Below are 27,974 nucleotides of genomic sequence, written 5' to 3'. Positions count from 1 at the left end.
CTTATATATAGAACGATTGGGTAAAGATACAGGAGCCTTGCTGTCTAGTGCATACGTCACCCTTTCAGTCCTAAATCAAAGATGTGCATACCTTTCATAATTCCCACCACATAAGAACAAGAACTTTGCACAATGACCCTACATCTACAAACTTGAAACAAAACCCAGTGAGATGCAACCCAATATTGCACAATGAAGGGGAAGATGGCTTGTCCACCACTCCCTATCTTCTAGAGAAGCAAGCCCACTATTATTGATCTTCTAATTCAGGAACCTGCAGAAAATCCCAGAGTTCCCTGGAATACCATTTGGAAAACACTGCCCTAAAGGAATCATAGATAGGACTAACAAATCGCTAAGGATTCTTCTTTCTTGTTCAGATCCTTTAAATTCTCAAAGGAGAATGGATGGAGGGGGGAGAGGCAGGGCAGTAAATATTTCATTAGGTGACCACCTAAATAAACACTTAAAGCTGGCCTCCTTTTCCTGATACTTCTCAAAAGATGTGAACACGTATGCTTTCCTCTTTGGATGTTTCCTGACAGTTGCTATTTTGGGGTGGGATTCAATCACATATGGGCAAATTCAGGTTGCACCATTAAAGCTGATTTGCAATGGTTGTGCAACAAACCCACTCCCCCCCCCCGAATAACAGCCTTATTTGCAATAAGGAAAGCGTAGGATATTACATATTATTCTTTTGATGCAACTGCATCTATGCCCTTCCTGCAAATAAATCGGAAAGAATGCTCAATAAAACAGCCAACGTTATCTGATCTCCTTGCAAACAAATCTCAGTTAGGGTTAGGGTTACCTGGAAGTGCCCTTATAGTGAAAAGCAGTGGAGTGGCAAGGTGAACATGCTATTAAAGGAAACAAGGATGCTATTCTCTCCACACAGCTAGAGGATGCTAGAGCTCTAAAAGTACTGAATGTTCTTTGGACAAACTTTTCTTGGCCGTTATATGTTTCTGAGAGGGAGGACTCTATTGGGAGCAATTCAGCTGTGAGGTCCAAGGTGTGATATATAAAAGTGATAGCCACTAAGGAATCCCTCAAAGCAGGAAATGGGTGGGCTGTGAAACCACTATCTTTAATTCCCCAAGCAGCTAAAAATGCCACCAGCACAAAAGAGCTTTGTGGGCATTTTGGGAATATTTGGCAGATAAACTCTATATGGGTATGCCATGAACACTGAGTGCTACTACTTGATCTCTTCAGATTGGAGATCAAAATAATATTATCGTTAAGACTGCCATAAGGAAATTGCGTGGGAGAAACAGCTCCTGGGTTCCCAATATGTCAACTGCCAGAGATTAACAACAGATTAAAATGCTTTGAACCTGGTTGACTTGAAAACTTTCAATGGAAGTCTTCTGAGTACAGAATCACAGAAATGACCGCAGTCTAGTGAGATCCCCCCCAAATCAGGTGTGGTTTACAGAACAGACAAACAACATTGGTATTACTGTGTTGCACAACAGGAACCTACAAGGATGCATGAAGTGAAATGTGCCCAGACTGGCCAACTGAACAATCCACATAGAGCTCACCGTTTTTTTCAAAAGGGCTACAGTGCTTTACAGAGTTGTATAGAAGATCAGCATTTACCATGCATAAGCACCTGATTAAAATATTAGCAGGTTCTTTCGGTGAATGATTAAACTGGCATCCTTTTCTGACCTCCGAGCCTAACAACTCTTCCATCCATTCTGGCTTGCCAGAACCTCTTTCCCCTTCTGACTGAGAAACAAGCCAGCTGTACTTGCAAGGTTCTATCACTCCCAGCTCTGCTGTGCACCTGTCACTGAATTCCGCCTTCCCCTCGGACAGGGGTCATCTAAGCTGTTGCTTATTCATCCCTGAACCAACACCCCATCTTTCTGTTGCTGCCAGTATATTCCACATACTACAACACGAGGTCTTCCATCTTTCTCACCTTCTGAGTAGCCACACCAGGCCATTCGATTGTTGTATGCAACATAAAATGAGATGTGCAAATTTCTGAATAGGAGAGCATGGCTGTATTTTAGTAGTCAGGCCAATGGTGGAGCAAAAGTCCTCCTCTCTCTCTCTGCAAATACGCTCCTGTGTTACCCACTTCCTACTAAAGTACTAAAGCCACTCTGACGCAATCTTGTGGCCACAACATTAAGCCATTATCTAATAAAAAGAAAGCGCCTTTATCAGCACCTAGCAGCCACAAGGCGATTTTTTCATCTTAATGTAATATGCTGAGCTCCCATTTAATCCTCACTGGCATATTCTACACAGTCACTACAAAGCCTCAGTTAATATTTACTTCCCTTAATAAAGAAGATCTAAGAATGCACATCCTCTGAGACCAAAAGAGATAATAAAATAATTCCACCGCATGAGGCACCAAATGTGGTAAGACGTTGTGCGCTGGATGGAGGCGAAACCCCTCTGCTTTGCCTGTTTGCAAGAGGAAGCTGCAGTGATAGCATTGTAGCTGTAAGGAATACTCCTGCAGCCTCGCTTAAGACTTCCAACACCAAGCTAAGCCAAGCCCCTTAGACAACCTGGACATGAGGCGTGGGTAGAGGAGGAGTGGTGGCTGGGGCAACTGGGCTTGTTGGAAGGTTGGCTTGGGGCTGAAGGACAGAGCTCTGGTGGGGAACCTGGTGCCCTCCAGATGTGGCAGCACTACAATTCCCATCACCCTGTCTGGCTGCAGTTGATGCCCAACAGCACCAGGTTTCTTACCCCTGTGGCTGAACAACACTTTCTGCCAAAGGAGTTTAATCAAACCACATTGTTTCTTAGGCTCCAAAATGTCATTTACATTTTCAACAAGAACAGGGAGAGTTTTACAGGCTAAAGTCACAACCCAGCCTTTCTTAAGCTGCTTATCTATATCTTGCTATCCGCCCAGAAGAGAAAATGGTGGGGAGGAATTTGTAATGCAAACAAGTGCCTGAATGAAGACATTTGTGGGGTTTTCCATTTCTACTAGGGCATGCAGGATCTGACTTCAAAAGCTTTCTGTTTGTTTGGTGTTTTTTAAAAAAGTCATCTAAAAATGGGATATGATTATTTATTATTTCTCATGTTATATTTAAGAGACAATACATGCCTGGGAAGTCAGAACTTTCCCATATGTCATATCGGGGGTGAAAATAAATACCAAAACAAGGCTTACATCAGTGCCTGCGGCTGATGCAAACTGCCTGGGGTATGCATTTGATTTTAAATGTCTCTCTTCTCCTGTCTACCCTGTTTGCATTAACTACAGTCAACAGGTGCCCAAATAACAGTGCGAGAGCTTCAGAGGCATTTTCAGAGCAATTCCTCCTGTGTACGCCTACTCAGGAATAAGTACCACTAAGTTCAATGGGGTTTGCTCCCAGGGATGTGCAGCCTAAAATGCAGGCATGAACAGGAGCAGAAGCTTCTTCGCTTGAAGGATCCATAAATCATGAGCCTACTTACATTTACTCAAAAGTAAGTACCACTGTTTTTGGTGGGAGGAGGGGCTACTTTCCAAGTAAGTATGTACAGCTTGCAGCTGAAGAGCTGGACACATCAATTTCAACCCCAGCTGCTGTATGGGGTGTCTTCGAGGAGTGGAGCGATGGAGCCACATCAACAGCTCAAGCAAGCATGCTGGCTGAGGCTGAAAGTGATTGAAATCTTTCCGCTGGCTGCCAGCAGTAGAGTGCCCATCAGTGGCAGTTCAGTGGGCAAAAGGGAGAGCTCTGCGCCAGCAGACTGGTGCTGGCATGGCTCTGCAGGCAGAGGGTGGCAGGGCTGTGTAAAAAAAGCCATCTCTGCCCAATCCAAACCCCCTCATCTCAGCCTGGTGCAAGAGGCATTTGGACCGCTATGTAAACAACTAAGAAATTGTTGCAAGAATGTATTTTAGAGTTGACGGCTTCATTTTGGTTGCCTTTCTCCATAGTGCCTGCTGATGCATTTTTAAAACCCTGATTTTCCAGGGGTCTCAAATGCAACGGGAACAACCGCTGCTGATGCAAAAGGTTTTCCATTGCAGAAGTTCACCTTCCACAAGTTTCAGGACAGTGAGAACCGAAAAGGAGGCTAGGGTGGCAGAGGCAGGATGCTCCTCCTGTTGTTCTAATAGCCTGATGGTGCGGGCTCTTCCTTCTGTTTCTTTTTCATCAATCAGAGATTTGTGATAAATGAAACCATTTACTGTAAAGCAGGGAATTCTCAGCTCCTGCCAACTCCTTCATCAGGCTCCTCTAGTCGTGGCTCTGCTTGCCTGTGCTCAATAGTAAAAATCACAGCCCAAGACAGAAGTTGTGGGAGTCGCTTGCCATCTGGAACCCTGTCATAATACCCTTCCCTGGGCAGAGCTCTTTAAACCTCCCAGGTCATAAAACTTAATAGTCTACACTTAAAACTCCCCGAAACATACTGACAACAGTGCAAATAGCCCCACAGACAAACTCTTCTGCTGAGGACAGGTAGCGGGAGAACCAGAGCTACTCTTCATCAAACAAGTCAGCTTCTGCAGCCAGGAAACCTTGAACTAGGAGAACAAAAACTCTATAGAAATTGGACATTTATGCACATGTGGGTTCAATTTGCATACTTTGCTCTGCATGTAAACCTTGGTGAAATTGTGTGGGGGTGTGGGATTCATGGGTCAAGCATTTGAATGGAGGAGCAAAAGGAGGCATCATAGGCCAGGGCACTGTGGAAATGGGACAATGAGAGGGAAATCAACAGGATGATGAAATTGGCTCCCGGTTGCTTACTGGAGCAATCCGCCCAATTCTTCTCTTTCTCCACCCACACCCCCGTCTCAAGCTTTTATTATATGTGACCACTCTGTTTTTAAGTAGGCTTAAAGGCTCATTCTTTCTTCTCTCAGCAAGTGCAAGTTAAGCTCTCGAGCAATCTCCACAAGGTGATAGATTCTGAAATGGAAGCCATGCTCAGGCTTTTCCCACCCACAGTGTCCTTAGTACATTAAAGTCCTCTGTCAGTGGCAAACTCAAGACACCTTCTTGGTATGTGGGGGGCAGGGAGGACTTGTAAAGGCTCCTTCCTTAAGTGACCTGAAGTTGCAACATAGCTGGTTGCTTGGTTGGTTTTGGAGAGTTGTTGTTTTGTTTTCAGTGTCCAGGCCAGTTTTTATTTTATTTTTTTTCTGGCTAAAGAAAAGGTGGCAAGCAGAAATTATGTTAAAGCCCTGCCTCTGTTGTTTGATCTGTGATGGCTATTTCACTTATGCAAGACCAACGAGGTATGCCTTCTCACCCGTCTCTGATCATGGTTTTGACAAAAATTGGACACAGCCCTGTTGATGCATTAGGGGGGAGGGGAATCCAAATTCCATAATACATTAATACCTCTATTAGGACCAACCAAAATGTCACAAAATTGTGAGCAAGATTCAGTCTGATGAAGAGTTCTGGTGAACTCAAAAGCTCGTTGATGACTTCGTGACGTTTGGGTGGCAAAGTTAACATATTGTGGCTTTTGGACTCAGTTGCTGGAGATCTGCTCTCAGACTCTGATAACATCATTCCTATCGACAAAAGATTGTTCATTGGGGAAACCATTATGTAGGAGGCAAAGGGATGGAGGGATGACAACATATTTGCCATCTTTTTGAAGTAATGGAAAGGGGCTCTTGTTACAGTTAGAGACAAGTCTCTCTGTCACCCTATTAGCATACTATATACTTATTTGATTCAAGCTATGAAGATTTCTGATCCCATCTCTGAAGACCTCATTTCATTAACTGTTCCATAAACAAGAGCAATATAATGCAATTACTCATTTACCACTGCACCCACCCTCCCTCCCTCCCAATATCTCATGGCAGTTTTTGATTTTATATAAAACATATGAGCTTAATGTTTTGCCTACTTGAAAAGCACAGAGCTAACCTTTCAAAGTACCTATCTTTTAAAAGGGGTGGTGATGGCTGCAAAGAGGCTAGCTTGATAAAAAATATATATAATTCAGTATGTGAACTTGTGGAATACTTATCACCTTCATCCTTATTCTGGTGTCTTTGTGTGCCAGCCAAATTCTTCTTTTAATAATTTAACTCAAATATTGGAGATGGAGCTTTTTTGAAATTCTAGACCCTGTGTGGAAAATCTGACCCGTGAAGGGTTTTTTTTTTTTTAAACAAAGTTCAAATTAATTCAAATGGATTTAGCACAGGGATACGACCAATGCTGCATCATCCCTTGTAGTCAAACATGCATGTACAAGTGTGTACACATTTATGAGTATTTCTAGTCGATCACTCCCACAATATACTTCTCCTTTCGATTAATATCCTTAAAACCAGCCTGCTGTTGGCCGAGAAGCAAGTCTGTCCCCTGAACCAATCCTTCGCATGCATTACCATTCCCTTGAAAGAAGGACCAAAGGCCGTTATGCTGACTTGCTGTGGGCTTCTGTGAAGAAGCAGGAAGGAGATGAGTGGGCAGAGATCTTTCAGATGCTTGTCTGAAGGTCACCATTGAGCAATGTCCTCTGGGTTTCTGTGGCCTCGTTTAGCCTAGACTTGTCCTGCTTGCTGTCACTCCTGTCGGCTTCATCCATGCCACTGACTTTCATAAGGCAGAGGACATTTTGGAAGCTCTTCTTGAAGTTGTCGGACAAGAAGGCATAAAGGATGGGGTTGGCACAGCTGTTGGCGTAGGTGAGGACCACTACAAAATCAAACATGCCCTTGAGGACAGGTGTTGGCTCAATCAAAACAGAGACCGACGAGACGTTGAAGATATAGAAGGGAAGCCAGCAAAAGATGAAGACGGCAACGACAATGGAGACCATCCTGGTGACCTTCTTCTCCGACTTTTTCCTCTTGGAGGAGCCCACCCTGATGCCAGAGGACTTGACCTTGATGATGATAAACAGGTAGCAAAGGCAGATGATGGTGAGGGGCACCAAGAAGCCCAAGATGAAGGTATAGATGATGAAGCCAACATACCAAGCAACAGACTCATCTGGCCAGATCATGGTACAGCTACTACTCCCGTGGTTATTGCTCACTCCAGCATATATCATGATGGGTAGTATGACCAGAAGGGAGATGCCCCAGACAGCTACATTGACCATCTTTGCTGTTCTTGGCCTCCTCCACTTGGCAGATTTTATAGGATGGACCACAGCAAGGTACCTATCAATGCTCATGACTGTGAGGCAGAAGATGCTGGTGAACTGATTGATCCCGTCTACTGTCATGACAACCCGGCAGATGGCTTTCCCAAAGGGCCAGTGAACCAGAGCTACCTGCATAGCCAGGAAAGGCAACCCCAACATGAACAGTTCATCTGCTATAGCCAAGTTGAGTATGTAGATGTTGGTGATCGTCTTCATTTTGGCGTAACGGAGGATGACATAGATGACCAGAGTGTTGCCGCAGAGGCCCACAATGCACACCACAAAGTAGATGAAGGTGAGGATGGCATTGCTAGTCAAGTCATAGTGGGGGCTTGTGATGTTGATGGAGGTGTTGGCGGCAGGAGTCTCTGGGGGGAAGCTGTCAAACTGAGACGGTGAGGGGAACCAGAAGGCTGTGGTGTTGGGCAAATCATTCTCAAGGCCCATGGTGCAGCTGTTGTCACGGGCAAAGAGTACTCTTCAGGCAAGAAACCCTCTCATGTTGATTGGGTCAGGGTGGTCCAAGGCAATGTGGGAGGATCTGGAACCCAAAGAAGGAAGAAACGCTGTTATACCAACTTCATATGGCTTACTGCATCAGACCAATTTTCTGTTATCAGAGACAGAGCAAACTCATCGGCTGCTACCTTTCCCAAAGGCTCTTGGGATTTCTTTTGAACAGAACTGCCACTGTGGGTGGGGTGCAGTGTTAGAAAACTCAGATATATAAGCTAGGTGCCAAATGACACCTTAAGCCACCAAAACAGAATGTCTAGTTGCCATTTGGGGACCAAAAGTCGCATTTTTCAATACGACTTTTTGTTCCGATTGCACAGATAAAGTATCACGGGTAGAATTCTGCAGGATGTGTTGTTAAGAGTTTAAAAACAGGCAAGATCCAAGGACCCCCAGGCAGGCACCTCCAGATGGTGGAGATATCAGGTACCTAGGCATCTGCACTTGGTCAGATATGGGCAATAGTCAGGTGCAAAATGCACCTGGTGCCTGGCAAATTTCAAATGCTGGTGGGGTGTTAACGATCCACCTCTTCCAATGTACACTGACTGGGAGAGAATGAAAGTGTCGGTGGTACAGGAGATGTCACAGGGCAATACATGGGTTGCTCTTTCCCTGTGTTAATCACTCTTGTCTTAATGACTAGCCCAGAGACTAATAGCTGTGTCCTGTGACTGCTCATGCAGACTGAAAAACAATACCTAGCTTAGGTTCAAGTAGATAATGTGGCCCACTGAGTTGGCCTTAAGAGACTCCGGCCTGAAACTCTGCAGAGCTGCTTGCTGTTAGTGTGGACAACACCGAGGTAGCTGGATCAATGATCGGACACAATATCCAAGTTTCCTATGTTCCTATGACTCAGCCAAGGGGCCCCAGTCCTCCATAGTCTTTAACCACACCATCACTTAACATCTCCTATAGTGCTTGATGTGTATTCCAAACATTTCACACACAGTATCCCAGTAAATTTTGCAGCAGTCCTGTAAGGTAAGGTAAAGGTAAAGGGACCCCTGACCGTTAGGTCCAGTCGTGGATGACTCTGGGGTTGCGGTGCTCATCTCGCTTTATTGGCCGAGGGAGCTGGCGTACAGCTTCTGGATCATGTGGCCAGCATGACTAAGCCACTTCTAACGAACCAGAGCAGCACACAGAAATGCCGTTTACCTTCCTGCCAGAGCGGTATCTATTTATCTACTTGCGTGCTTTTGAACTGCAAGGTTGGCAACCCGAAAGCACTCAACCTGAAGCACATTCAACCCGAGGTATGACTGTATTATTATTAATCACATTTATAGCGAGCTCTTCCTCCAGGAACTGTGTGCTCGATGTGGTATATGTGGAGTTGTTCTGCTTGGCTTTTCTTTTTCTAAATTGTCGTAACGATCCCTTGGGGTAGCTTAGGTTGAAAGTGACTGGCCAAAGACCACTCAGTGATATTCCTGGCTCAGTGGGTCTCCCCAATCCAAGCCTCACTCTCTCACTAATACAACTCATCGACTCTCGGATACTTTCCATTTGGTAGATCGTGGGGCTGTTGGGAGATGCTAAGCGACTGCAGCATGCGCAAGGCCACTAAGTAAATTTATAGCTTAGATGGAATTTGAACCTCGACCTCCCCGACACACACTGCCAGCATTGCAACATTGCAACAATGGTGTGCAAGGTTGAGAGCACCACTCTGACCAATACGGGGAGGGGCAGAGCATTCCTGTCCCCTCCTGCCCTCTTGCATGGCATGGGATAGAAGTTATGCTGAGGCAGAACTGCCCAAAGAAGGGAAAGGAAGGGGAGGTGGTAATATTCAGCTACACCAACGAAACTTTACCAGAGCCACTACAGTGGTACCTCGGGTTAAGTACTTAATTCATTCTGGAGGTCCGTTCTTAACCTGAAACCGTTCTTAACCTGAAGCACCACTTTAGCTCCTGCTGCCGCCACGCTGCCAGAGCACGATTTCTGTTCTCATCCTGAAGCAAAGTTCTTAACCCGCGGTACTATTTCTGGGTTAGCAGAGTCTATAACCTGAAGCGTCTGTAACCTGAAAGGTCTGTAACCCGAGGTACCACTGTACTTCCAACTCTACATTCCTCAGCCGAACCACGGGATCTGAGTATTGCCCTTTCTCCCACAAACCCTTCTCCACTGCGTTTAAAAACTAAAATAAAAACACATATCCTCATATTTTATTTATCAGAGTTGTGTGTGATTTTATGTGCACCTGTACTGTATATGTATGCAAGTGGCCATTCGCTGGAGCAGACCACAAATGGTGACTAAAACACGATGCAGGTTGCAACTGTGCACCCACTGAACTCAGTGTTATTTATTTCTGATTAGACATGCCTAGCATTGAACTGTCAAACGTAGTTCTTCTCCCATCCGCGTCTTAGTTACACTGGACTAGCGGCTTGCAGTTACAGTGGACTAGAGGGGACTAAGCTAGTCCCCTAAATGTTCCCGGTAAATTAGAGAATTGAAGTATTAAAGCCTGGCGCCTCCTTCCCAAAGCCCAGTAGGTTCTGCGCAGCTTAGGGAGGGAGGCCCGATGCTCCTATGGTGTCAGGGACTGGACTGAGGAAGAATGATGGCAACCATCTCCACCTCCTCATGCCCCTTCCAGAGAAGAGGAAGACAGTATAGATTTACAACAGGGGTTTGCAGAAGGTCACAACTCATGGCCCAGAGATAGAAGAGGGGCAAAGCTGGGAAATCATGGGGGAAGAGGAGGAGGGAGAAGCAGGCTGCAACGTTATCACTAGAAAACATTCCAGACCCCCCTTCTCCCAGAACCCGGCGAGGAGTGAAAGTAGTAGAGCAGAAAGCGAAGAGGCAAATGGCCTTAAGCAGCCACTGTAAGGTGGGTGGTGCTGTTGACGACTGAGAAGGGGTGGAGATTACTTGGAGCAACGACATTACTCCAAGAGGCAGTATTTCTAAGCCTCTCTCTGAATATTGAATAAAAGACTTGGTAAGAGCTTTTCTTGTCTATCTACCCCTGGCAGCCTGCCATGGGAGGGGGGTATCAGATTCCCTGACACCTGACATATGCGGTCCAAGAGCCCTCCCTCCACTTTCCCAAATCCCACCCAGCTTTGGGAAGAAGACAGGAGGGCTCCAGCATCCTGTCAGAGGCTTGACACCTCCTTCCCAAAGCTCAGGAAGCTTTTGTCTGGCTTAGGGAGGGAAGCATGATGCTCATATGTGAGACGTCACAACATTGCCACCCCACCACCACCACCACCCATTGCCCTCACAAGCTGGTGCCTCTGGCCCTAACTGCTCCCCTACAAAAAATTTCACTGGGTGCCACCACACTGGGCAACATTACTGTAGTTCAAATCTTTGTGCTCTATAGCTGAGGAGCAGATATCACCTTTTGCTGCCCCCATTTTATACAGAAAGTCAGAAAGTACTAACCCGTTTAGGCTGCAATCCCACACATTAAAAAATAAAACCACACGCACCTGGGGTATAAGCCCACTGAACTCAGTGGGGTTTACTTCTGAGCAGACATGTTTTCAATTGCCCAGTTTAATGCTTTTAATTAAAGGGAGCATTTTAGAAACTCTCGGCACTTCTAATTATCCTAGATGATTTTGAGGAGGGATGACCAGAGCACTCATCTGCATAATTAAGGGTATCACAATATCATTTCTATTCACTTTTATTAAAAACCAATTTGGGTTTCTTCTTCTTCTTATAATCAAGCAGCATATAAATTTTCTGAAATAAAATAAATGAATAAATTCACTTTTATTGATTCTAGGGTGGCCAGGTGAAAAAAGAGGGTATGGCTCCAGCACTCCTTATAGCTGGGTAAAATGTATATATAAAGGAATAAATTTCAGAAGGTGTAGGAAATTCCATCTTCTACAAAACTATTGAAAAGGGACAGAAGCAATTTTGGGGGAGGATCTGACTACCCTAATTTTCCAGTTATCCCACACACTCCATTGTTGTTGTTTAAAAAATATACAGCCATATATATAAATATTTAACTATTCAGTCTTCAGAGATCTGGACCATCTCTTTATTGGAGCTCAGAATATAACTGGATATGCTGAAGTCAATTGTTTCCTCTTGGACTTAAACATATTGAAGCTCACTGAAATAAACAGCCCCAAGTGTGATGAACTCAGTGCTATAGCATAACCTAAAGCTTTTAGGTCCTAGCTCAGACATACTCCTGGTGGATGACGGTCAAACAATCATATCTGAATCTGTGCCTTTTGCTTATTGAATACAGTTGTTTGCCCTTACACATAAACCACAAGCTATTGCGGTCTGCCGCAGATTGGAGGAAATGTCACTCCAAACCACACAGTGTTAAGTCTGGGAAGTGGGGTGTGGGTGTGTGTATGAGAGAGAGAGAGAGAACCTCAACAACAAATTGGTTTCCTTTGATTTCTTTCCGCCTTCATTAGAACGACATTCCCCCTCCTGCAACTTCAACAGTTCCTCTGAACTGCCATGCCTCACGCCAGATTTCCTAAGCCTGCATACACGATTGAAACCCTGGCATCTTATTCATCCCTCTCTTTCCTTTATGTTTACTGTGAGCTCCATGGTTGAGCTGCTGTTACTGGTTGGAGTTTGAGGTCTTAATTAGAGAAGCTACCAGTCCAAACCAGCCCTCCTGGTGTGGAAGCCCCCTGTTTCCCCCTCCTTTCATTTCTTTGGTGGACCTCATCAAATTAAATGTTGAAAGAGGAAAATAAAATAATGGTGCAGGCAAGAGGGTGCTGAGGTGGGGAGGGTAAGCGTGGGAGGGTCACTTGGTCTTTTGCAGGAAGGAGGCTGTTCTCTGCCTCCAGTTACACACATAATTCCTCCTGTTGTTCTCAGCAGAGTCAGTAGGCAGTTCCAGGTGCTGGCAGAAGAGAGACAACCAAGGAATGGATGAATAGCTCAGTTGGTTAAAGAGTGGCGCTTCTAACACCAAAGTCGCAAGTTCAATCCCCGTATGGGATGACTGCAATAACTTGGGTTATTGAAATGAAGATTATGGATTAATATTAAGGGTGGCGCTGTGGGTTAAACCACAGAGCCTAGGGCTTGCCGATCAGAAGGTCGGCGGTTTGAATCCCCGCGACAGGGTGAGCTCCCGTTGCTCGGTCCCTGCTCCTGCCAACCTAGCAGTTCGAAAGCACGTCAAAGTGCAAGTAGATAAATAGGTACCGCTCCGGCAGGAAAGTAAATGGCGTTTCTGTGCGCTGCTCTGGTTCGCCAGAAGCGGCTTAGTCATGCTGGCCACATGACCCGGAAGCTGTACACCGGCTCCCTCGGCCAATAAAGCGAGATGAGCGCCGCAACCCCAGAGTTGGTCACGACTGGCCCTAATGGTCAGGGGTACCTTTACCTTACTCGGAACAGACCTACTGAAGTTAATGGACATGGCTAACTAACATCTGTTCATTTCAATGGTTCTGTTCTGAATAGGACCAGCATTGGAGACAACTCTTAAACAATGTTTTTTTTTTAAAATGGTTAAATCTATATATCACTTTTCCTTCAAGAAGCCTACGGAGATGTACTTGCTACCCATCCCCTGCCATGCCAATTTATCATCACAACAGCCCTGTGAGGTAGGCTAGGCTGAAACCTAGTGACTGGCAGAAGGTGCAATCCTGACTCCATTTAACCTGGGAGTAAACCCTACTGAATTCAGAAGGAGCTGCTTCTGAGTAGACAGGGTCACACACTCTGTCCTAGTTTGACACTCTAACCACTACTCTAGCTGTCCCTGTGACACTCACACCCTCTTTGTGGAGCTAATACGATGCAGGGAGAGAATTATGGACCCTGGAGACATTCAGGGTGTTCAGAATGCCTAAATAATATTACTGTACACCAATACAACAACCCTGCAAGATTGCTCCATATCCCCTCCACTGCAGATGAGAGAGTAAGGCAGAGATCCAGCCAGCTTTAACCTCTGACCACTCAGAGGCAGAATTTGAACTAGGGGTTTTCTGGCTCGCTGCAGAAACTCTCCCTCGCTAAAGGGGGTGAAACTGGGAAAGATGGAAGTAGGCTGGGAAGCAGATGGAGAAGACAACGTGCTGAAGGAGGGGGTAGTGGGTGACACAATCCAAGAAATAAAATTTAGATTTGAAAGAGCCGCTTTCATTGTTCCACGGATCAAGTGTCAGAAATGCCGATTTAGATACCACAGCAAAATCTCCACGGACTTTTAAGGCAGATGTTCCCAGGGAAGGGATTTCCTTCCTCTGAGGAGTCTTCAGAAAACAGACAGACAGACAGCGGGAGCCCACCCCAAGGCTGCTGCCTAGGGACAAGGTCCTTTTGCACTGGATTCTCAGGCAGAGAGAAAGAAGCACGCAAGCGAATCCAGTACCGATTTACTGGGTTCGCTTGCTCCCGAGCAGAAGGCGCCTACAATCGCAAGCCGGATCCCTGACCCTGAAACTATGCCCACTGAGTTCGAGGAAATGGATGTCCCTCGGGGCTCGCCCACGTCTGCAGCCCAGGGTCCCCAAGCAAAGCCAGCTGCCACCTCAAATCCCACTGAGGAGGAGGAGACGAGCAACATCAGGATCTCCAAGCGCTGCCCCCCCTCCCAGCTGCAGCCTGCAAGTTGTCCGGGAGCTCCCTTGACAGCGCATCCGGACAGCCTTCGAGGGTTTCCCCTTCCACCCAAGTTTCCACCTGTAGCCGTTCCTCCGAAGACTTCTTCCCCCGGCCGCGCACCGGCAATCCCCACCCCCTCCACCGCTTTCCCAAAGAGAAGCACTCACAATTTCGGCGTCTTTCTGCGAATTCTTCCCTCGCCCTCGACGCACGCTCCCGCTTGCTTGCATGTGTGTGCATGTATAATAGAGGTATATATATATATATGCAGATCGCCGGTAAAAAAGGAAAGCCAACGACTTCTTGCAAGCAGAGCGGAGATCGTCTACGAGTGCAGGGGGCGCCAGACCTGCGCTTGGCGGTGGCGGCGGCGGCTGGCTGGCTGCTGCTGCTTCGGGACGAGCCCCTCGTCGAGGGAAACGCGAGTGCCAAGGAAGCGCCGGCGGCGGCGGCAGCAGCTCGCAAGCTGGCGCGCAGATGCAGCTCACGCGGCGCAGGAAGGCTGCCGGCTGCACCTCCGACGTGCCAAGTGGCCAGCCGAGCCGGGGAGGCGCTCTCGTCGTCACCGCCCACCCGCGGCCACTCCCCCCAAGCCCGGGCAATCAATGGGCCCCGCTCGGCGACCTCCGACGCGCAACCGTGGAGAGCCGGAGTCCACCTTTGGGGGCTTTGCCGGAGGCGAGGAGGCGTCAGGCTTTCGTTGGCGATGGGTAGTGGGCGGGGAGGTGAAGCTCCCCGTAAACGAGGGGCAGGATTTCAGCTCCTAAGATGCTTCCCAACCCCTTCCTAAAAAGATATACACTGGCAGCGACTGAGACCCCCGTTGCCATTTCCTGCAATAATCAATAAAAGGAGTGCGCTTGGTTTGTAGGTGCAGCGTGTGCCTTTCAAAACGCGTTCACACGGCCCTGATCCAGGGATCTCCCTAGGGAAGAAGAGACTCGGAGGAAGGGCTTGCTCAGGAACAAGCGGTAGCGCCACCCCACCCCCTGGGCTCGGTCAACTTCCTTCCAGTAGACCAGTGTTTCTCAACCAGGGGGCTATATAGTCCCCTGTCCCCCCCCCCGATATTCCAAGAGGGCTACAGGTGAAATTATATAATTTATATGATTATAAAAATTATAAATGAAACGTGTCCTATTTACAAACAAAATAGCTACGGATTGAGAAACAATGCAGTAGGCCACCCATCTTCACCAGGTGTGCCAACTTGAATAAAATACTGGGGCGGGGGCAGGCAAGCCCCAGCCGGCATAATCAATCACATGATACGGTGCGCACACACCATTTGAATGGGAATGCCCATCACTTTGGGGGAGCCCACCCCCCGTATTTTATTAGGGGGGGGAAGGTCAAAGGGACCTCAGCCTGCAGGAGTTGGCTCCTATGGTCTCCACCACTGCTCACAAAGCAAGAGTGAAAGAGGAATTGGTCGTCGTCTTATATGGAGACTGCCGCTGTAACAGCCATGGCAGTCATGGAGGTGCCAGTGGTCTTGGGGGGGGGGGGAGTTGCTTATTCTGTTTCCAGTAAGGTGGTCCTCTAGCAAGACTAGCTGGCCGACTGAAAGGCAAAAGCAACAACTCAGCTTTGTAGGAGGAAGAGAGAACCACACTTTAATTGGTATCCTTAGAAGCCTGCCTTGATCTCCTTCCATATCCCAGGAAGGTGGGAAATAAGACATTCCCGGCATGTGCACCATACATTTCAAGCACATGGCTTCCTCCCCAAGAATCCCAAAAGCTGTAATTTACCCCTCACATTTCCAGAATGGTAAGTTTACCCATCACAGCGCTACGATTCAATGGTAAGTTTACCCATCACAGCGCTAAAAAAACTACGGTCCCCAGGATTCCTTATGCAATGTACAAAGCTATTGCTTCCAGTCGCAGACCACAACCAGTTTCCCTTTAGGGAAAACAGTTTTCTCTGAAGAGGCATGCTGCCAGTATTTTAGTTAGGCAGGCCTACCAAGTGGATTCCTGACCTAGAACCCATCCTAGGTTCTAGAGACTTCCTCTCTTGTATCTTGAACCCTCTGCAGTCAGCTTGGTGGATTAGCCCACACTCCCAGAAGTCCCCTGAAAATGTTTTCTCCTGTCAAAGATGTTAATCACAGCATTTATCAGCTGAAAAGGCAGAGGAAATAATGAGCAACCAGAGTTGCTTTATTACCTTAATTTTAGGATTATAGAGTTGGAAGGGACCATGAGGTCCAAGCCCCCTCCAGTGCAGGAAATCTTGCAATGCATTAATTAATATTTTGCCCGATGTGGGGCTCAAGTCCTGTGCTCTACCAACTGAGCTATAGAGACTACCTGTGCAGGGTAAATATTTTGCTCTAAACAAGAAGCCAAGCCAGGAAACTGCGTTGGCAATTTTGCTTTTGCACAAAGGCTATACCAGAAAAGTGGCAGGCATTATAAAGCCTCTTCACCAACAGTATGGCAGAAGTTGGCGCAGAGATCAATAGGCCAATGGGGGGGGAATGTGGGCACAGCAAGGAGATAGTTAAGGACAACTGTTAAGGTTGGCACAGTAGTTTTTCAGCAAGACGCCTGTGGATTTCAAAATTGCAACCATTAAACAGATAGAGATGGAGAGATATTTGGCTTGCCTGTCCCACAGCTGTGGCAAAACACCACAGAAATAAGGAGGCAGCCCTAATAATTGATCAGTGAGTTGAGCAGAGTGTGTCTCTGGTTGTAACTGGGGGTGTGTGTGGCAGAATCGGGATGATTATGAATAGGCACCGAACTGTGTTCCTGTCAGCAGGATCGTGCTGAACCTAGAATTTAAAGCACATTTATCATGTTGGCAGCTGCAGCTTCCTCCAATACATGTTTAATACAAGCATGCTCATATTGCATTGGTTCCAATTGCACCAGCCGTTTTGGAATGGCAGGCAGAGGTGCAGAGTTGGGCAGAACTTTCTTTCAATACCTACGCAAGTTTGCTGCCAGAGCCCTTGGAGAATCCTTCAGGTCTAAAGGCAAAAGCCTCAGCCAGCCATTCTCTTGATTTTCAGCAACCTGTTTGCCCCCGACATCAATTGACTGGGAGCCCTATAAAACCTGCTCCAGCTCACATCTAATCTTCTCTAATTTGCAAATGCCTATGGCTACAAGCAATAAATATTTATTGGACCGGAGGAGTTGCTCTCTAGGTGGCCTGCTTGCCAGGGAGTCAGGGCCCCTTTTATGTTGGTCTGTGTTTGTCTGGCCCTGCTGATCTGGCCTTTTGCGACATATTTGCCTTCTTTCTCTCTGCCAAAGACTACAGCTTCATTGCTAAACACAGCAATTGCTAAACCTCAGAAATGGTATGCTTGGCTTTGTGACCGAGATCCCCCTTTCGAACAAAGTGACTGACAGGGAAAATGGAATAAAATGAAAGCACGTTGAAAATAGCAAATAAAAAACGAGAAGCGATAAAAATTAATTATATAATAAAGCGCAGCAGCATTAAACCAGCAGATTGGAAATTAATTATAAATAAAATACAAAGCACAGCAGGGATTTATTGAGGGAAGTGAGGCTCTTTCCCCCTTCTTTGCACTTTCTCGCTGGGTAAGCTGACTTCTGCTTAATTATTTTAGACTTGTGCTTGGGGCAAGGATTAGCTGAGCAATGCTTCTACCAGTCCCATAACTGATGTCACAAATGGCAGCCATCAGGGAAGTGGGCATCGCTTGGGGAAAAAGTAATTGCAGGCCAAATTGGGACCCATTTTGGGCTGAAAGTTCCCTAGCCCTACTGTCATGCAAATGGGAGAATGGACCACCAAATATAGGCACACATTGCAGGGAACCTCAAAGGGATCTCCACAGCTCCCTACCAGGTATGGGTATTTAACAGAAGTTTTAAACCGTGTTTTTAGAAAGCACATTATATTTGTAGCATATACACATTACGAATTTGGGGCACTTCCAAGTCCTGCTTCACCCCATCGGAATGGTGATTTGAGGGTCTGTCCTTGTGAAACAAGTCCTTGTCACCATGAAATGTACAGAAGAAGCAGAAGCAGCTAGGAAGGGAAACTAGGAGTTTAGGGTTTTTGTTTTGTTCTTTTTAAAAAACTTTTATAAATTGTGTGTCTTTGTTTCTCAGTTTGATTTTTTACATGGCTTTGTATGTATTGTGGTATTTTATACATTACGTCTTGCAGTTACTTTTATTGATCATAAAGGTAAATGGACCCCTGAACGTTAGGTCCAGTCGTGGCCGACTCTGGGGTTCCAGTGCTCATCTTGCTTTACTGGCCGAGGGAGCCGGCGTACAGCTTCCGGGTCATGTGACCAGCATGACTAAGCTGCTTCTGGCGAACCAAAGCAGCGCACAAAAACACTGTTTACCTTCGCCGGAGTGGAACCTATTTATCTAATTGCACTTTGACGTGCTTTCGAACTGCTAGGTTGGCAGGAGCAGGGACCAAGCAACGGGAGCTCACCTCGTCGCGGGGATTCGAACCGCCGACCTTCTGATCGGCAAGTCCTAGGCTCTGTGATTTAACCCACAGCACCACCCGCGTCCCTTATCGATCATAGTTTGGTAATTATTCATTGTAATTGTTAAGAGTGAATTTCTGTTTAATTATTGTTTGCTGGTGTTCTGAGAGTTAATTTTATTGCTTGCTATTATATTCTAGAAGATTACTGAATATTACTTTTTTTGATAACATGTTCCATTTTAAAGTTAAGTTTTCTTATTGGATCAGATTATTTATTATAAGGTGTGCATTCTATGTTGTGTATTTTGTTGCTGCAAACTGCCTTGTGTAGAGCAAAATGGAAAGGCGGTATACAAATTACCAGTAAAAGTGAAATGAAATGAACTGTAATGTTTTTAAGTGCCCCCCCCCCATTTGCCCCACCTCTATCTGATATGTGTGGAATATCACAGCACAAGGAGCTGGTTCTTGGAAAAGGAGCTTTTGACTCTTGCAAGGAAGACAGAAGAAGCAGGAACCGGATGCAACGCTTTCGCTGCATGAGATAACTGTGTCAAGAGTTAACACTGCCTACACACCCTGTCTATCAAGCAAGAGTCAGTTAACAAGCAGCAGTTCAGACAGGAGGGGTGGTTTATGTTAGAAAGGTAGACTCTTATATCGCCTAATAGACTTTTATAAAAATAACAAACCCTTGTCAACACAAGAAATACAAGACAAACTAGAAGACACCCAAATGACCTGGTTAACACAACACCAACTACATGCCCTCTTAAACAACCCAACAGTAAAATCAGCAGCAACTAGGCCCCTGACAACCTTCGAAAACCTCCTCCTAACAACAAAGGGAAACGGTAAAGGGACGGTACCCGCAATATACAAAATACTACTCCAAAACCCCGCAAATCCCCTAGACGCAATCAAAAAACAATGGGAGAATGACATAGGCTATGAGATTAACCCCACTCAATGGACCAGAATGTGGTCTAATACCCCCTTTAAATCCATATCAACGAAAAGAAAAGAACTCACACTGAAACTCACCTACAGGTGGTACCTAACACCAAGGAAACTAGCGCTAATACACCCAGGAACCTCACCAAAATGCTGGAGAGGGTGCACCTCCACAGGCACATACCTCCACATGTGGTGGGAGTGTCCCAAAATTCAACTATTCTGGACAACAGCCATACAAGAAATATGTAAAATAACTAAGCAAGTAATAGACATCACCCCAGAATTGGCCCTACTAAACATCTTCCAAGACAACAATGCCCATTTACACCACAAAGAACTCATAACCCACCTGCTCTCAGCAGCTAGAAACACCATAACCAGACACTGGAGAGACCTGTCAGGAGTAAGCATGGACCAATGGTACCAAATAGTATGGGAAACAGCCCTACTAGAAAAATTAACTAATAAACTGAAACTGACACGGGGACAAACAGAAGAAGACGCCCTCACCCCGGTATGGCTCCCCTTTATCACATACACAGCCCAACAGGACAATGACAATAATCCACCAACAGCATACAAATCAATATGGCTAACCTGATCCAAAACACACACACACCCCATTCACACACGAAAACAAAGATCACCACAGCCAATCACAAGCAAACAATCACACCCTAGGCCAACCCCAACCTCTCTCACCACCAAAGGAACACAAGTGAACAACACAAGCAACGCTGACACCAAACTCTACATACATTAAACATAATAGAAACACCGCCACCCGACCCCACCCCCATCCATCTTCCCTCTCTCCACCCCCCCTTTCTTTTTTCTTTCTTTTTTCTTCTCCCCCTAATGCCTCAACAAATGAAACGGATTTGTAAAAATGTTACATGGAAGAAGAAGAAAAAATACGAGGCACTACACTTCTGTAAAACAAGAAAATCCTTAATAAAAAATATTTTTTTAAAAAAGAAAGGTAGACTCTTCACTGGATTCCCGTGAGATTTCAGGTGGCAGTTCAGTTCTAGCTTTCCTTTTCCACCTCCCTCACCACCTATCAAGGAGGCAAAATCATGCTGGGAATTAAGGGAATTAAGATGAAAGGCTGCGTATTGATACCCAGGAGAAAAGAATAAGGTTCAATTTGAATCCTACAAATCCTTACGATATTAAGAGAGCAGGATTTCAGGAGCTCAGGGGAATAATCACTAGCATAATAAATAACCCATAAGGCAGGGAAATGACCTTTCCCAAAAAAACAGATGAGAAATAAATATCCAAATAAGCTTCATTTTTTCAATAAAAAGAAAGCCCATGGTATCAGCACCACAGAAGAGCAGATGGTGTTGCCACAAGTGTCCTAGTGAATGGCATACATGTACCTCACTGGATTTGCAGAGGTGGATGTTACAGATCTTAAAACGTTCTCCTTGGATGCAAACAACGCCTCTGTGGAAAAGCCAAGGCCAAGCTCCAGTTAAAATGCAAAGGTTTATAATTACTCACCAACACCTTTGTCAAACAGACTTCATTTGAAATGGAGTCTAGGCCTCATGAAGGCCACTAGAAGACATGGGATTAAATGTCATGAACAGGAGGAATAATGAGGCTTAGAAGCTGAGATATACGGTATATGCACATTTTAACCAAAGTAGCAGAAATATAAAGATCACAATATAATGGCAAGTAAAAAATATGGATGTGTGTGTGTGTGTGTGTTTAAAACTATCCCCTTCAATGCAAATAATTTTAATGTGCATACATTAAAATTCTTTCCGTACTAATAATTTGTGGGTTTTTTGCATGAAATTACATTTGCTGCTCAACAGTTATATTCCAAGCAGGCCGAGGGAGCCGGCATTTGTCCACAGACAGCTTTCCAGGTAATGGTAAAACCGCTTCTGGCACAATGGAACGCTATGATGGAAACCAGAGTGCACAGAAACACTGTTTCCTTTCCTGCCACAGTGGTACCTATTTATCTACTTGCACTGGTGTGCTTTTGAACTGCTAGTTTGGTAGGAGCTGGGACAGAGCAATGGGAGCTCACCCATCACGGGGATTCGAACCGCCGACCTTCTGATCAGCAAGCCCAAGAGGCTCAGTGGTTAGACTACAGTGCCACCCACATCCCTTAGGTGGCTGTCGGAGGTAGTGCCCACAGAGAAAGGAGTTGGTAAAAGGGACCTGCTCTTGCTCCTTCCACATTAAGCCCCAATATGGGTGTTAAAGGTTTATTGGGATCTTCTTCTTCTTCTTCTTCTTCTTCTTCTACAAACACAAAGACTAGAAATTGTGCCTCTCTTTTAAAATTTGAAACTAAGCCTTGATAAATGCATCGGTTTTCTTTTTTAAGCTCAGAAGCATGCTAATAATAAACACAGATCTGTCAAGCACAAGTGAATTGCAATAGCAACAGTTGTATGTATGACTGGTCATATGATTTCTGTAAACCAATTTCGGGGGTTTTGGTTTTGGGTTAGTTTTTTTTACAATCACATAGTGTGTAAATTTTATGAAATAAATAAATATCAAGCAACTTTGGCAGAAGTCCTTCTCTGAAATGGATGGTAAAACTTAGAAGATTTGGATGATGTGGGATGTTACATCTACAGAGTTTGTGGCAAACCTCCCTGTGCTGCCCATTGTTTTTTTACGCTTGCTAGCATGGCGTGGCTCCTTTCGGTGCTGCAAAAACATCAAAAAACAACACAGGAGGCAGCAGTTACGAGTTATAAGCTCAACTTCATCGGCATAAGGTATGAGTGCTATGGGTTACCTCTGTAGCTGAATACATAACACTAACTTTTCTCAGGCTGCTGAAATGAGGAGAGCTAACCAGGTGTGGATGTTCGTGTTATTTAAAAGGAAGGTGAGTTCAGCTCAGTTGTGGTACTGAAAACAAGTAGGCTTAGAATGTGCTCAGAGGTACCCTGTCCTCTAATTATAAATCTCTTAAATCTTTTTGACCTGATTCTGGTTGGTAGATCTTGCAGGTTCTAGTAATGAAACAGAGTAGATTAGACAAACTTGAAGTCCGCCCACCCCTGTTCTGACAGATGCAAGGAATTTATTACAGTTACAGATAGGTAGCCGTGTTGGTCTGCCATAGTCAAAACAAAATTTTTTTTCCCTTCCAGTAGCACCTTAAAGACCAACTAAGTTAGTTCTTGGTATGAGCTTTTGTGTGCATGCACACTTCTTCTTGCTCTTGTGAGAATCTTTCCTCCCTCCTTAGGCTGGGCAGAAGTTTCCTGGGGTTTGGAAAGGAGGTGCCAGACCTTTGACAGGATGCTGAAATCCTGCTCTCTCCTTCTGAAGGCAGGCTGGGCTTTGGGAAGGTGGCAGAAGGGCTCTTGGACCCCGTCGGAGCATCAGGCCTCCCTCCCTAAGCCGGGCAGAAGCTTCCCAGGCTTTAGGAAGGAGGCACCAGGCTTTAATATAACAACAACAACAACAACAACAACAACAACAACAACAACAACAACAACAAAATTATTACTTATACCCCTGCTCATCTGGCTGGGCCTCCCCAGCCACTCTAGGCAACTTCCAACAGGATATTAAAAACAATAAAAGATAAAACATTGAAAACTTCCTTAAACAGGGCTGCCTTCAGATGTCTTCTAAAAGTCAGATATTTATTTATTTCCTTGACATCTGGTGGGAGAGTGTTCCACAGGGTGGGCACCACTGCCAAGAAGACCCTCTGCCTGGTTCCCTGTAGCCTCACTTCTTGCAGTGAGGGACCCACCAGAAGGCCCTCAGTGCTGGACTTCAGTGTCCAGGCAGAATGATGGGGGTGGAGACGCTCCTTCAGATATACTGGACCGAAGCTGTTTAGGGCTTTAAAGGTCAGCACCAACAGTTTGAATTGTGCTCGGAAATACACTGGGAGCTAATGTAGGTCTTTCAGGACTGGTGTTATATGGTCTAATTTACCAGGAACATTTAGGGGATGAGCCTAGTCCCATCATCCACTGACCACATGCCACTGGATCTGGTTGCCTTTCTGCCAGCGCTCAGCTGTCCTTGATCCTAGAACTGGGGTGAGGAAACCTCATCAGCCTGAGGGCCAAATTGTCTTCTGGGTAGTGTTCTGAGGGCCGCATGCCAGTGGTGGGCAATGCCAGAGGGAAAAGTGGGTAGAGCAACAAATGTAAATCGTACCTTTGGAAAGTGCACCATTTTCTACACACATTCACACATCCTTCTCTATCCTCCAACCAGACAAGCGAGAGGCATTATCGGAGATCAAGGACATATTGCGGATGAGCAAAAACACTCAAGTGCGAAGCCTGGGGAGAGTACCCACTACACCAGCATGGCATAGCGGGTAGTGTCTCAGAGTAGGACCTGGAAGACCAGGGTTCAAATCCCCATTTGGCCATGACCTATGGCCAGTCATCTGTTTTTGCAGCATAAAATACTTCACAGGGTTTTGGTGGAGATTAAATGGCAGGGGTGGGGGAGGAGAAGCAGGTACAATACTTGAGCTCCTTAGAGAAAAGGCGGGATAGAAATACTTACATACTGTGGAACTAACAGAAGCCTTAATATACATCTTACCATGTAAATTGCGTCAGTCATACATAAGTGCCCCAATCTCGCTTGAGTCATACTTTTAATAGTGTATGATTTGTTCAACCAGAACAGGGATACGCAGGTTAACTGGCAAGCCACATCTTTTTGCACATTTTACACTCACGGTTGCTGTTCCAGTGAGTGATACATCTGGAAAAGTCTGTCTAGGTGTGCAGCCGAGGTGAGTGTGGTAAGAACTGAAGCAAAGCTCCCCCGCCATAAATCATACATCTATTGCTACTGCCTGTTTATAAGCTGTGGAATGATGAAGAAGAAGAGTTCTGGGAACATGGCAAGTCGCTTTATTTATCATGTGGTGGAAATACTTCTGTGCTTTGCCTGTTCCTTGACATCTAGAATAAGATAGATATATGAGCCCGTATTTGATGGGCTTATGTAAGAGTATTACAATTCCAAGCTGGGATGAATGGCTCATCATCTGATTTTTCCTCCACCCCCAGTCACTATTTATTGTTGCCTTTTCTTTTAAAAATATATCTAGAACTGTGGACCAAGCTGATGTGGAAATGTGTCTGTTACAAAGCAAAAAGAATACATTCACAGGAAAATTCTCTTAAGATTTTAACAATGGCAGCAAATTTTTTCATAGGGGAACAGTTAAGGCCAGAGGCACCAGCTCACGAGGGGAATCGGCGGGTGCTTACATTGTGACGTCCTGCATTTGAGCATTGCATTCCCGTTTCGTGAGCCCGGCAGAAGCTTTCTGGGCTTTGGGAAGGAGGCTTTAATGTTTTAATACTCTAATTTATCAGGAACAAGCCTAGTCCCCCTCATCCACTCACCACACACCACTGAACCTTAATGTCTGTTATGCCTTCACCACCTTATGACCAAGGCAGCAGTAGCTTTGTGGCAAAACGGAAAGATCTCAGAGAGCCCTGTTTCTTTCTCCACAATTCCAAATGCAGATCAGAATCACCACTTAATCTATAAGCATCCACATTTAGTTTCTGAGAGCATGTGCAAAGAGCCAGACTTCTTGTACGTGTCTGAACTTTCCAGTATATTCTCTAAGGAAAAAACTGCTGCGTTCTGCTTCTTATAACTGGATGCCACTTGGCATACACGGCCAGGTCTTCCAGACATAAGGAAAGCCTGAGGTTCAGCTTTATTCTAGATACCGCTTTTATTCATGTGCCTGGCCCAATAAGCATCCAGGCTCTTAAGACCGTCTGTTGCAATGTGTATTTTCAGTTTCCCTCACAGCGAGCGCTGAGCTAGGCAAGCATCTCTGATGCCTCGGGCAAAAGCAAACATTGTTCCCTGAACAAACCGAAAAGAAATTCACTTACCAAGTGGAAGCAGAAAATGTTTCCTTTTATCAACACTATTAGTGCTTTGGATAAACTGCTGCCGAACTGTATCCTTCGCTCATTCTCTGGCACACACAGGGAGACGGAGAGGCCATTGGAACACCTTGTTTTCTGACAGAGGCATGTTGTCAACAGCTGAAAGGGTGACAAGCAAAGAGTGTGTTGAAACCTACTCATGAAAGGGTTGCCTCCTCCAAATCTGCCCTTGACCTAGGCTTTCTGGCCCTGTTCCCGAGCAAAGTGTTTCCCCTTATCTCTGTCTGTGGTGCTCTGTAGAAGAACAGCTCAATGGGGACAAAATCCGAAACAATTACCAGACTAGGCCTGATTCATTTAAAACCAGCTTGATGGTAGCCACTGGAAAACCACTTCCCCACAGTTTACCCTCACGTCACCTCAGTACCTTGTACAGATTTCATCCCGTGGCCACACACTGCTCATGTTGTTTCCCCGGCAATGCATCCTTTCCATTACAGCCATTGTTGATGGTTTGGAAAAAAAGTACCACGATCTGCACAGCCTCACACCATCAACTGCTATGGAAGCAACGTGGGACCAAAGCATGGGGAAGCGGGTTATATGACTGAATATATGAAGTGTGCCTTTGTTTATAGCAGTAAAAAAAGGGGGGGGAGGGAGTTGACACTCTTTATGGGGCCAACTGGTTTGATGCAGTATAAGGCCTTGTAGGTCACACACCCCTTCAAGGACGTTAGCCGTTATGTTCAAATCCCCATATTGCAATTAACCTATTAGGGCCTTTCTGCATGATTTAACTGAAGTGGTTGTAGCACCTTCACCGGACTGAGGCAAAGGAGGTGAACCCAGCAAAGCATTCTTGCTGAGGGAGAAAAGCTGTTTACCACCAACTCAGATCACCGAATGAAGTTGCTGGTAGATTAGAGGGAACGGTTGGACCCAGAAAGCACCGTTTTCACGAACGTTTTTCCTTGCAGTAGTGACACTGGCACTTATTGGATATTGCCCATGATAGAACTGCCAAATATCTTTCCCTTCTTGTAACAATTGGAGCCCCTGGTTCTTCTTCTTTGTTTTTGTTTAATATAATTTTGTCTCCTTTTGGAAGTTGAGAACCCTGAACAGTTCTCAAATGTACATAAAAGGCGGCAGGGAGAACTATCCCACACCACAGTACAGTGGTACCTCGGGTTAAGAACTTAATTCGTTCTGGAGGTCTGTTCTTAACCTGAAACTGTTCTTAACCTGAGGTACCACTTTAGCTAATGGGGCCTCCCACTGCCGCCACGCCACCATCACACGATTTCTGCTCTCATCCTGAAGCAAAGTTCTTAACCTGAGGTACTATTTCTGGGTTAGCGGTGTCTTTAACCTGAAGCGTCTGTAACCTGAAGCGTCTGTAACCCAAGGTACCACTGTAATGCTAGACTTCTCCATTCCAGTTTTCTGTTGTTTGTTGGTGCAGCAATTTCGCTTAATTTGGCTAGTGCAAGGAAAGTGCTAACAACCAGAACACTGTTATCTCCAGTATTATTATTATTATTATTATTATTATTATTATCATCATTATTATTATTTGTATACTGTTCTTTACCAGCAGGTCACAGGGCAGTTCACAGCATAAAATCACAATATAAAAACTCAAAATACATAATAAGAACAAGAACAACGCAATAATCCCCCCTTCCACAACACATTTTAAAAGGTCACTGGATGTCAATCAGCCAAAGGCCTGGTTAAAGAGGAACATTTTTGCCAGAAGCCTAACGGTGTATAATGAAGGGTTTCATCTGAAAAGACCTTTGTCATTTAGGATGCCACACCATTTTCTCTTGCTTTCACAAATCCACGGGTAGCCCCAGCTACCCTGAGGGGATCCCAATGCAATTAACCTGTACTAAATGCTTAACACAATCTGAAGAAGTATCTGAAGAAGTGTGCATGCACACGAAAGCTCATACCAAGAACTAACTTAGTTGGTCTTTAAGGTGCTACTGGAAGGAAAAATTTTTTTTTGTTTTAACACAAACATGTTACCTCTGATGTGACCACTCAGGCCACTATTGTTCTTTTAAAACATGATAAGAAAGGAGAGTAGGTCCAGAAGTAGAAATCTAAACCTAGAAAGAGAGGGACTTACCTGGGGGGCACTTGCATCCTTAAACGACAAGATTCCAGCCCTTTTTCTGACGCCAGTGGTCTCCTGATACCCAGAGAGTGCCCTCTGTCCAGCTCAGTCCATTCTGTCAATCCGTACCCTTTTAGTCTTGTTAATTATTTACAGCAGAATTTCCCATGGCAGCTTGTTGATCCCGAACTGCTACGATTTTGAGGCTCTGTATAGTTTAAACGGCAGAACGTACCATGCTGAGTTAACCCATGCCCCAAACAAGGATCCATCTGCGGTGTGAGGAATGCTTTTAAGTCTTGGAGAAGGTG

At 45.4% G+C, this 27,974-nt stretch overlaps 1 protein-coding gene across 3 annotated transcripts; it reads right to left on the bottom strand.

Moving 5' to 3' along the window:
* Positions 1 to 27,967, bottom strand: SSTR2 (somatostatin receptor 2). 3 transcript variants are annotated; one of them, XM_053375426.1, is made up of 3 exons: positions 27,676 to 27,967; positions 25,536 to 25,691; positions 1 to 7,660 (listed from the first exon to the last, which is right to left on the bottom strand). In XM_053375426.1, exon 3 carries the CDS (start codon positions 7,564 to 7,566, stop codon positions 6,448 to 6,450), a length of 1,119 nt encoding a protein of 372 aa, XP_053231401.1. In that variant the 5' UTR covers positions 7,567 to 7,660; positions 25,536 to 25,691; positions 27,676 to 27,967; the 3' UTR covers positions 1 to 6,447. The 3 variants fall into 3 exon arrangements, with proteins under 3 accessions (XP_053231401.1, XP_053231402.1, XP_053231400.1); XM_053375427.1 differs by lacking the exon at positions 25,536 to 25,691; XM_053375425.1 differs by lacking the exons at positions 25,536 to 25,691; positions 27,676 to 27,967 and adding an exon at positions 14,394 to 14,819.
* Positions 27,968 to 27,974: the final 7 nt, after the last annotated feature.

The sequence above is a fragment of the Podarcis raffonei genome, chromosome 2, assembly GCF_027172205.1.
Source record: "Podarcis raffonei isolate rPodRaf1 chromosome 2, rPodRaf1.pri, whole genome shotgun sequence".
NCBI classification, from domain to species: domain Eukaryota; kingdom Metazoa; phylum Chordata; class Lepidosauria; order Squamata; family Lacertidae; genus Podarcis; species Podarcis raffonei.
The sequence above is the reverse complement of the archived record's forward strand: the minus strand, read 5'-3'. Positions and strand labels throughout refer to the sequence as shown.